The sequence below is a fragment of the Mauremys reevesii genome, linkage group 15 (assembly GCF_016161935.1).
Source record: "Mauremys reevesii isolate NIE-2019 linkage group 15, ASM1616193v1, whole genome shotgun sequence".
NCBI classification, from domain to species: Eukaryota; Metazoa; Chordata; order Testudines; family Geoemydidae; genus Mauremys; species Mauremys reevesii.
This window is the reverse complement of record NC_052637.1, coordinates 12633213-12644575: the sequence shown is the minus strand read 5'-3', so window position 1 is coordinate 12644575 and position 11363 is coordinate 12633213. Positions and strand designations below refer to the sequence as shown.

At 49.4% G+C, this 11363-nt stretch overlaps 1 protein-coding gene across 1 annotated transcript; it reads left to right on the top strand.

Moving 5' to 3' along the window:
- The first annotated feature begins 4075 nt into the window (after window positions 1-4075).
- LOC120383057 (E3 ubiquitin-protein ligase TRIM11-like) lies at window positions 4076-10505 on the top strand. The gene is made up of 5 exons (XM_039500692.1): window positions 4076-4240; window positions 6400-6630; window positions 7126-7148; window positions 7248-7351; window positions 10043-10505. Exons 1-5 carry the CDS (start codon window positions 4076-4078, stop codon window positions 10093-10095), a joined length of 576 nt encoding a protein of 191 aa, XP_039356626.1. The 3' UTR covers window positions 10096-10505.
- Window positions 10506-11363: the final 858 nt, after the last annotated feature.

The following is an 11363-nucleotide window of genomic DNA, read 5'->3' as shown; positions in this document are numbered from 1 at the left end:
AAAATGATGCAACTGCCTTTTATGAGACATAAAATAAAAAAGATAATAAATGTTGAGTTCTTTCGATTTGCCTTCTGGCTTCTCAGCCCTTTAGGCTGCACTTAGACCTTTTTATAGTTTTTCTCTGTAACCAAGAAACTTCCTTTGTTTAGGAAACAGAAGCCAAGAGTCTCACCTTGTCACATGCTTCCAGGAGCTGGGGCTTTAACAAACAAACCAAATATCAGGCAAAACCATGCTCTGAAGTGTCCCTAGCCTCTGCCAGAAGCTGGGAATGGGTGACAGGGGATGGATGGATCACTTGATGATTCCCTGTTCCGTTCATTCCCTCAGAAACACCTGGCATTGGCCACTGTCAGAAGACAGGATATTGGGCTAGATGGACTATTGGTCTGACCCAGTGTGGCCGTTCTTATGTTCATGAGACTCATTATAAAATCCTGAATGTTGGCAATGTTTTTGATACTGCATCTCCTTTACACTGAGGCAGAACTGCCTTAGCGTATGTCAGAATCAGGCCTTTGAAACATTGATTCCAGTTTAATCAAGTTTTTGGCCTGTGAATTGAATATCTCTAGATTCAGAAGGATTAGTTTTTATCAGTAGATGTCAGTAAATGTTGATTTCACTTTGCACGCACAAACTGATGAAAAAACTTTTCCATTGATAAGAACTGAAGTTGACAAATAGGCACAGTAAGAAAAATGCTGCTTGAGAACATACTAGAGTATAATTTAAGGAGATTTACTTCTCATGTTTTGACATGAGATGTTGACAATTTGTGTTTTAACAATTACACTTTTTAAGTTTTTGAATCTCCATGTCCACTGTCCTAAAATAATTATTGTCTGACTAAAATATTATCTGAACCCCCGCCCCCAATTTCCCACAACTGTGAACAATAATATTGATAAAAACTGAAACTTTGAAAGTTTAAATTGATAAATACAAAAAAATCTTACAAATAAATATTAATCTTAACTGTCAAAATTACATACTAAATCAAATGAGTTCTGCCAAGCCTAAATATCACTGCTTAGACACGCAGTTCTGACAGCTCATCAGGACAAAGGGAAGCCGATGTCCATGTGAAGCCCCAGTGACACCCACACACCAGCAGAGGGGGCTGATTGCAGGATCAGAGCCTTGTTGCTACATTTCTCACCAAAGCCCCCAGGGCTGGAATGTTACCAGTGATCTGGCTCTAGTTAAGGGAAACACCCAATTCCTGCTGCTGCAGGCGGGCATATTTCTGAGCTCAGGAAAGTGAAACTAACCTTGTGACACTGTCCAGAGGGAGCCATGGCCACAGACAACCCCATGGAAAGTCTCCAGGAGGAAGCTACATGCCCCATATGTCTGGAGTATTTTAAGGACCCAGTGACTATAGACTGTGGGCACATTTTCTGCCGAGCCTGCATTGCCCAGTGCTGGGAGAGACCAGATACAGACAGCTCCTGCCCTCAGTGCAGAGAAACTGTGCAACCGGGAAACCTCAGGCCGAACAGGAAGCTGGCAAATGTTGTAGAAATAGCCAAATTGCTGAGTTTACAGGCAGCAAAGGGAGCAGGAGAGGAGAGGGTGTGTGGGGAACACCAGGAGACTCTGAAACTGTTCTGTGAAGAGGATCAAACTTCTGTCTGTGTGGTTTGCCATCTGTCCCCGGATCACAGAGATCACAGGGTGGTTCCCATAAAGGAGGCTGCCCAGGAGTACAAGGTAGGGAATTGCTGTCAAGTTTAATGGGTAATAACTTTGGATTTTAATTACAGGCTGATTTCACTGAAAGTTGCCTGTCATGGGTGTGATGCATCATTCAGCTCTGTAAAGCCTTCATTGTACGGGAGCTGCGATCACAAAATGAATGATCTTGCAGTGTGGCGACAATCAGAAAATCAAGTCTTAAAAGATACCTGATGTGGGATTTTGAATGTTTTTCAAACCCAGCTTCCACTGCTGAAATAAGGGGACTTTTTACACAATGAGCAGTGTTAACAGTCAGTGAGGTTTAAATCACAAGAGCTGCAGGCCAGTCTATGCAAGTGTGTTACCTTCAGACTGGAGAAATGATCATTTAAATATCAACACTGTTAATTATTTCGTTCCCTGTGTGAGAGCGGAGGGGGAGAATCACAGCTCGGCACCATTTATTGCCAGTGCCGCCTCCTTGCAGTGCCACAAGCGGGTGATGTTTGGGAGATGCCACCTCCCATTTCCCCCCAGTAAAGAAGGACCAGGCCCAGAGAGCCCAGCGGAGCCCAGGGGTACATTCTAGCCCCATGGGAGCTGTCCGGCCCTTTGGAGCCAATCAGCAACTCCATCCTGTTTTGAACAATGCACCATTTGAACAGATCATGGTGTCTCCTTTTGGTGACCACGTGGGTGGAGCTTATTTTGTGGGTGGAGCTTCAAAGAATCCAGCCACCTTTGTTCCCACCCCCTTTCTGATCCCTGCTCATTGATGAAGCTGTTTTGCTGGATGCAAAGGCTGCTTTTCCTCCTCCTGTCTCACTAGCCCCTGCTGGTTCCCTCCCTCACTGCTTCCCTGCAGCCGCACCGCAGGGGTGTCACCGAACAGCTCCCCGGTGACAGCAGCCCTTGGGCAGAGGGGAGGACAGAATTCGAGGGGTCAGAGAAAAGAGAGAGTGAAATGGGGAAATTTCTGGAGGGGGGCTCAGGAGGCGGCTCTGGGGGGCTGCCAGGGGTGCTGCACAGAGCGGGGCTCACAGGGCAGGAGCACGTTGCTGTGTGAATGAATCACACGCTGTCAAAGGGGAAGAGAGCCCTGGGTTATTACAGCTCTGGAGCAGTTATAATTATGGGTGGCACATTCCCCCAGACCGAGTATGTTCCCTGTTCCTCACTGACCTCCAGCCACATCACAGCTTCACCTTGTGCAGTTAATGGGACTGCGCTGGCTCAGGTGCTCGGCTGCTGCCTGAGGGAGGCCACATGGGAGCCTGGACAGATGAGAGCACAGTGGGGTCTTGTTCCTGGCCTGGGTCTGGGTACAGTGCAGCGAGGTGCTGCCCCAACCTCTTCACTGGCACCGGCAGGAGGGATCGTTCAGAACCTTCCCAGCTGTTTCCCCTCTGGCCTGTGCTCAGTAATGTGAAGCTGTTGTAAACAGATAGTTAAGAGTTAATGTCTCTTTTACCTGTAAAGGGTTAAGAAGCTCAGTAAACCTGGCTGACAGAGGACCAATAAGGGGACAAGATACTTTCAAATCTTGGTGGAGGGAAGTCTTTTGTTTGTGCTCTTTGTTTGGGGGTTGTTCGCTCTTGGGACCAGACATCAATCCAGGCTCTCCAAATCTTTCTGAATCAGTCTCTCATGTTTCAAACTTGTAAGTAATAGCCAGGCAAGGCGTGTTAGTCTTATTTTTGTTTTCTCAACTTGTAAATGTTCCTTTTTGCTGAGAGGATTTTACCTCTGTTTGCTGTAACTTTGAACCTAAGGCTAGAGGGGGTTTCTCTGGGCTTTAAGAATCTGATTACCCTGTAAAGTATTTTCCATCCTGATTTTACAGAGATAATTTTTACCTTTCTTTCTTTAATTAAAAGCTTTCTTTTTAAGAACCTGATTGATTTTTTTCCCTTGTGTTAAGATCCAAGGGGATTGGATCTGGAATCACCAGGAATTGATGGGGGAAAGGAGAGGGGAGGGTTAAATTCTCCTTGTGTTAAGATCCAAGGGGTTGGGTTGGTGTTCACCAGGAACTTGGTGAAAAAGCCTCTCAAGGCTGCCCAGGGAGGGGAAGGTTTTGGGGGGACAGAAAGTGATCCAGACACTGAAATTTCTGGATAGTGGCAGTGTTACCAGATCTAAACTAGTAATTAAGCTTAGAAGTGTCCATGCAGGTCCCCACATCTGTACCCTAAAGTTCAGAGTGGGGGAGGAACCTTGACAGAAGCTTTAGCTCAAACACAGGCTCTGAGAAGTCCTGAGTGTCTGCAGGAAGCAGAGCCCCTGCTCTGAGACTGGCGTCTCTGCTCCCATGAGGCCTTTGGGGCTGGCAGAGTTGAGTCTGCTGCTCGCTTCCAGGGTATTTACTGCTCGTGTATGAAATGCCAATATGGACAGTACTGTCCACCCATCGGACAGGCAGACTAATGGCTGTTTATCGTACGTGCTGTCCCTGCAGGAGAAACTCCAGGGAGCCCAGGGCCCTCTCAGGAAGGAGCTGGAAGAGGCCCTGGCTCTGATGTCTGAAGAGGAGAAGAAAACCACAGAGTGGCAGGTGGTGTCCGGGTTTATTCCTCCCTGAGCCCTTCCCCCTGCAGCGTTCCCAGGAATGACAGGGCCATAAAGCTCCAGGATGAGGTTATGAACCTGCTCTGGTTGTTTGCTCCATTGCACAGGCTTGGTGCTGGCCATGGGCAGTGCATGCCTCCAGCATTTGGGGAGGCTGGGCATGAGTGCGGGAAACTCCTCGGCACCCATATCATTGCCCTACCCATTGCTCCACCCCCATTTGTCCTCCTCTCCCTGAGGCCCCGCCCACTCTCCCCTCCTGCTCTGCCCCATGCCCCGCTCCCACTCAGCCCCCTCCCCAGAGGCTCCCCGCTCACCTTTCAGTTTGGCAGCTCGCTCCTCTCCCGCAGCTCCTGTAGGCGGAGGAGGGGCAGTTCCTGGCCCTTGTACAGTGGTGCAGACCCACCCTTGAGATCTCTGATAGGGGCAAATTCTCAATATAGGGTGCAATGTTTTCACTGTTACATGGATCCTGTTTCCCTCCTGCAGATGGGGATGGTGTGTCGGCTGCTACAGCCATCGGTTTTCAGTGGCCTCCATGAAAAGCTCTGCAGCTTCTCTGCAGCCTGGAGGAAACCGATTGTTCCTTCTCGCTCTGCACCCACCATCCCTGCAGTGAATCTGCCCAGTGCCTGGGCCAGACACTGGAGCTGGGAGGATGATTTGCTCCCCGTGGGTGAGGTTCAGAGTCACTGAGCTGGCTGGGCTGGGGCCATGCTGGGAGCTGAGCTCTTCTGAACATCAAACCCAGTTGTGGGTGTGGAGCTCTGTGGAAAATCTGCCCCTAGGGTGCATCTACATGGCCCCAACAGCCAGCTGCAGGCTAGTCACTGAGTAACACCCGGGGTCTGGGTGGGTGTGTACAGCCTGTGCTGCTGCAACTTCATAGCTACCCGTGCCCGAGCTACCCAGATCAAAGCTAGCCTGGGTGAGTCTACACACGGTGCTGTCACACCTTCATTGCAGTGGGGACACTCCCTGAGTGAGCAGAGCCGGGGCAGGTCAGCGTTGGGGCAGGTCAGCGTCAAGCCAGGCAGCACTCAGCCACTTCACAGCCTCTGTTGCCATCACGTGGCCACTTCATCACAGTCACCTGCTACTGTCACTGTGACTTTACCTGTGCTTGTCTGTAGCCAGGTGATGAACCCATGGGAAAAAAAGTCTGTTGAGATTCACCTACCTTTTACAGTGAAACCCCTGCAGAGAGCGTGGGGTGTGTGAGGAAGACGCCAGCAGCAGGGATGAGAGGAGAAGTAGGTGCCCCACTATTCAGATAAAAATGGCCATTTACAAGAGCTGAAGTGCTCAGAGCTGGGTGCCTCTGGTTCTGCATCTGAAGCCGTATTTAGAGCCCAGCAGATGTGGGCTGATTTCCAGAGGACAGAACCTCAGCAGCTCCCACTGCCCGCACTGGAAGCAGTTGATGCTCAGTTCCTCAGACAATAGGGATTTAGGTGCATAACAATTAACAGCCAGGTTTGAATGTGTCCAGCAAAGTGCCCAGAGAGCAGGTAGGGACAGAGCTGGCATCAGCCAACCCGCTGCTCTGTGAGCCTAGAGGGCTCCCTAAAGGCTGTGATCCCAGGGCACTGGGCACATGGGCATAGGGCACTCATGCAGGCTGGGTGAGGCCAAAGCCAGCCCTGACAATGCACTGGGCGCCCAACACCCATGTGAGCCCCAGGATGGCACCCAAAGGACTATTAGCACCAGCCCTAAGTCCTGAACTTTGCAGCCCTGGGAGCAGATTATCAAAGGAGCATCGCCCACATCCCGCTGTGATGGCTCCCCTGGGTGTCTGAGTGCCCAGCACTGGGCACCCAAATGTCCCCATTGACACCCTGTGTGGCCCCCTGTAAATCTCTCCTGCTCCCTCGATTTCTCCCCACTCCACTGTGTCCATCCCATGCCACCTGCAATAACATACGGCGTCTTTACAAAGCACCCTAGACAACCCTGCTATGGAACTGGCCATATTAACTCTGAACTAAAACAAACCCATTATGGTACAATTCCCAAAGAAGTAAATCTCCTTACAAACCTGATACTGATCTAATCCCCTGCTTCATGGACAGAGGCCCAGTCTGTGTAACTCAACATCTGGCTCATGTTTTCTCTGTGCCTTTCCTATTCTTCTATTTAAAAGGGAAAGTGAAGAACAAGAGAGAGATGATTGCAGGTGAATTTAACAAACTGCACACACTGCTGAGAGAGGAGGAGCAGCTGCTTCTGCAGAGCCTGGAGGAGGAGGAGAGGGAGACTCTGCAGAGACTAAGGGAAAATGTAACCAAACTGTCCCAGCAAAGCTCCTCTCTGCAGCAGTTGATCATGGAGATTGAGGAGAAGTGTCAGCAACCAGTTATTGAGCTGCTAAAGGTGAGATGGTATCAACATTTTCCACCCATCCAGAATTAGAACTCAGATCTCTGGGTCTGGATTCCAACAATTAGAGTAAATGTGTTCTGTGGTTTACTGACAAACAGAACATGAGGCTAAAAGCTCCATCAGTTCCAAAATATCCCAGTTCATGTTAGAGGGGAATTCTCCCCATGGAGACCCAGTGAGGCCATGGGAGATTAAATGGATGATACAAGAATGATACTGAGCTGAACCCTTCCCTGCTCTGACTCCAGAACACTGGATTCAACACAGTCGATAAACACAGATAGTGACGAGTTGGGTCCCTAGAAGGGAGAATCCTTTAGCTAAATTCCTGTCTCACCTACATAAATGAAAGAAGTGGACAAAACAGTGAAGCCTGGGAGGGTTGATCTATTTTCTAGATCTATTTTCTTGATGCCCAGAGTGAGACTCACTCAGTTTTACGCACATTGTGTTAATACAGAACATTGATTCTCTTTTTCCTTTCAGGATGTGAAAAGCACATTGGGCAGGTGTGTTTCCTATGTTCATTGCTCTTATATTCTTGGTGGTGGTTCTGGGATGATGTGTGTACAGAGCAGCTGAGTGATGATGGGACATTTTCTTCATAGGAGTGAGAATGTGAAACTTCAGGAACCAGAAGCTGTTTCTACTGACCTGAAGAACGTGTATAAAATTTCCCTTGACATGAGGGAAGTGCTGAAGAGATTCATGGGTGAGTGGATTCTACTGGGACATTCAGCTGTGTTTTGCCTGGGGCTCTGGACAGAGCCTGGGACCCCAGGACACGCTTGCACCCAGCTGACAGGCTTGGAACTGTGAGAGCTGGAGGCTGATGCGCTCAGTGCTGGGCAGTTTGCCTGCTACTTACAGCCACCTGCTGATACTTGCCCAGGTGTCTGACCAGGCCCCATCACTGACATCCTGACCCCTCCATGGCTGAGTTACTGGGTGTCACTGAGCCAGGTGCTGTGAGGCCTGGACTGGGCCCATCATGCTGGGAGCTGCACAGACTGGTAACGGATGACGTGTCTGTGCCTCTCTCCTGGGACATGTGAGGGCTGCGTTGTGTGGGCACCGCTCAGCACTGCCCCGGCCCCCATTAGCCAAGGCTGGCCCAGCTTTCTGAGCTGCAGGAGGGGCCGGTCTGGCTGCTGTGGTCTGACCTGGGCCGTGTGTTACTGGGTAACAAGCTGAATCCTACGGGCCCCTCGTCTGCTCTGAGCACAGCCCAGTGTGAGGTTGGGTCAGTGGTTTGCTGCTTAGTGAGTGAGACTCACTCACAAGAGTGTGACCCTGTCACAACGGCTGAGCGTGAGCTGCCCCCATCCAAACCCCTCCCACAACCCCAGCACGGAGACCGGGTGGCAAAGGCAGAAACCTGACCACGGGGAGAGACAGAAGAAACTAAGGCAGAGGAGACAGGGGTGGGAAGGTTCAGTGAGCTCGGTCTGTGATTCTTGAACTGGCCATTTCATCCTACCCCCGCCGCTCCTCTCTTCCCTGCCACCCGCCACCCCCCACCAAGGGGCAGTGGAAGGGGCCAATCTGGGTGTATCGGTCCCGGCCGGTGGAGGCTGCTCAGTCGGTGCCGGCTGCAGGGCCAGGATCTCAGGGCTCCGGGGAGCAGGAACCCCAGGCTGTGGGGGAAGCAGCTTCTTCTCTGTGACGGGTTGGAGCCAGCACATCCCTGCTCCCCTCCCCGTTCACTGCCCTCAGCCCAGCACAGTCTGTGCCCAGTGGGCCCTGAACCCGGCTGGGCTCTGGGCCATTCCACACCTCTGACCCCTGAGCCTGTCGGGATCCTGAGCCAGTCACCTCAGTGCCTCGTTTTAGGGGATCACCAGCCCCTGGGGAGCCTCCTCTCACCCCCTCCCCCAGAAGCCCCTTCTAGTGCCAATAGGCTCTTGGCTATTATAGATCATGTGTCCGTGTTAGAAATCCATGTTTTATTTTGCAAACACCTTGGGACATGCTTTGGGCATGTTTTCACTTTTTTTACAAAATAATCCCAAAATGTTTGAGAAAAGCAGACAAATTCTGAGATTTGTTGTTGTTTAGCTGAAAAACCACTCTGCATTAAATAGAACACAGCTGAAAATTTCCAACCAGCCTTAAACTTTAAATGAATTGGGAAACATTAATATTGCCTGATAAGACCCTAATTTTAAACCCATTTATTCTATTGCAGCTGTGTGATTTCTCTTTCAAAGGGATAGTTGTGAGGAAGTAACAGCTGAATAAACAGTAAAGTTGGCAGTGCACAGAATGTTTTCTACAGAAGAGCCCCTTTAAACCCTGGGTTAGAGCTGAACCAAGCAGCCAAAGCCTGTCTATCCTGACCCCATTCAGGGACATACGGGAGCTCACAGGAAGTCGAACCCTGATCTCGTGGCCTAGCTCCACACAGCTGTCAGGGGAATATAAACGGTGTAAATGAATGTGCAGAACATACACAGAGTAAGACATGGGGCTACATTTCCAAAGGGATTTAGGCCCTTAGTGGGATTTTCATAAGCACCTAAGAGTCTACAACTCATTGATTTCAAGGCATGTTGGAGCCCTGATACTTTGGAGAATCTCACTAGGTACCTCAGTACTTTTAACAATCTGCTCCATAGCTCCTCTCCAAAAGCCCTTACGGTGCTAATAGACATGGCAGAGTTAGGGAGGGAGGGGAAACAGAGGCAGAAAGAGAGGAAATGACTAGTCCAAGGTCACACACCAAGTCACTGACAGAGACAAGAGTAGAGACCAAGTGTCCTGACAAACCCTTCACCGCACAGCACAGAGGAAACGATACAACATAGCGGTGATGAAGGGAGGCTACTAACTCATTGTTACACGCAGGCAGAAATGCACGTGGGATTTGGTGCCATAAATCAATTTGGAAACAAGCAGTTGGCCGTCTAGGCACAGAGCTCAGGGTAGAAACATTACAGGTGAGCTGCTACTTATGATACTGGGTGAGTCTGCATCATGTTGCCCTGCAAAGGGGCAATCAGGCTGGGTTAGCATTTTAGTTTATTAGTTTCATACCCAAGTTGTGAGCTTGGTGATGGTCTCAATAGAGAGACCTTCTTTGTAAGAATTGTTGGATTTGGAGTGTGCTTTGTTCCATCCTTCACACTGCATTTTATCAAGCCACACCAGGGGCCAAATCCTCAGATGGGATAAAGTGATGAAGCTCCTTTGACTTTAAAGGAGCTGAGTCAATTTACAGACGTGTGATAACAGGACTGATTGATTGTCAGAGGGGAGGAGCACTAACAACACCTACTCATTGTAAGGGATGAGTTCTGTGCACCGTTGACATTCATATAATGAGATATTAGGGAAAGGGGAATCTGGGACATTCCCTCTGTCACTCTAATCCTGACCATTGTCTTTCTCTTTCCCTCCACAGCCATCACACAATGTACTGAGGAAGAAAATGTCCAACCAAACCGCCGTGACTGAATTCCTTCTCCTGGGATTCTCTGATGTTTGGGAGCTGCAGATTTTACACTTTGTGGTGTTTCTAGTGCTTTACCTGATATCCCTGCTGGGGAACCTTCTCATCATCACAGCCATAGCTCTTGACCACCATCTTCACACCCCCATGTACTTCTTCCTGATGAATCTGTCCATCATAGACCTCGGCTCCATCTCTGTCACCATCCCCAAATCCATGGCCAATTCCCTCATGAACACCAAGTCGATTTCTGATTCTGGATGTATTGTCCAAGCATTTTTTTCGTATTCTTTTCTGCAGCAAATTTTGTCTTACTGACCATCATGGCATACGACCGATACATTGCCATCTGCCAACCACTGCACTATGAGATGGTGATGACCAGGAGAGCTTTTGTCCAAATGGCATCCAGTGCCTGGATCAGTGGTATTCTCTACTCTGCATTGCACACTGGGAACACGTGTTGCGTTACATGCGGGCCGGATAAAGCACAACAACCAATATGATTGCAAGCTGAATCGTTTATTGTGTACAATGCATCATATTATATAGGCTTCTCCATGTTAGCAAACGTCAGACACACCAAGATCACGTTACTGCTGATTGGTTCTTTGTCCGATACACACGCTTTTCACATGCATGGCCCTTTGCTCACTGGTTCCCCATTTCCCATGCAATCCATCTGATTATGGTCTTGTTTATCACCTTGAAACCGATCCCAGCCAGGCCATCTGGCGCCTGCCTCCTCCTGGCTAGCTCCCTACTTTCTCACAACAACTTTATCTAACCCCTCTGTCCATGTGGCCTGCTGCTGTAACTTTCCACCAAGGCAGCATAGGGATGATATATCCCCACATCTCCCCCTCTTTTCTTAAAGAGACTTTCAACAAACCGCTCCAAATTTTATTGCAAAAGGCGTACAAAACAGGGCAAGCACATAAAAAAACAGAAAACAACTCCCAACGCAATTATTCCCGTATGGAGAAGAAAAATAACCCAAGTGGGCCAGCCAAAGCCATTCTCCCGAATTACCTAGATTTATGCCTAATGACACCAACAACTCCCCCCTTTGAGAATACTCAACAAACTTTTGGCTGAGTTTTCTCAAACTTTGAGGACAAAAAGCAATTAAGCTCTAGGGAGCTGGGGTTAGTAATGAGGGGGTAATTAGTTCCACATTCATCCTCCCCATGGACCCAGCAGGATTCGGTATGTGGGAGCCCACACACCCCTAACCGGTCCACATGCTTGGCCTCCCCAGATCAGATGGTAC

What these genes read in the sequence shown, in the direction of transcription:
- LOC120383057 (XM_039500692.1), top strand. Translation starts at nt 4,076, where the DNA reads ATGGACAGTACTGTCCACCCATCGGACAGGCAGACTAATGGCTGTTTA. An exon ending in CAGTTATTGAGCTGCTAAAG is followed by an intron (nt 6,631 to 7,125) that starts GTGAGATGGTAT and finishes TTTTCCTTTCAG; the next exon opens with GATGTGAAAAGCACATTGGG. An exon ending in AGTGCTGAAGAGATTCATGG is followed by an intron (nt 7,352 to 10,042) that starts GTGAGTGGATTC and finishes TTCCCTCCACAG; the next exon opens with CCATCACACAATGTACTGAG.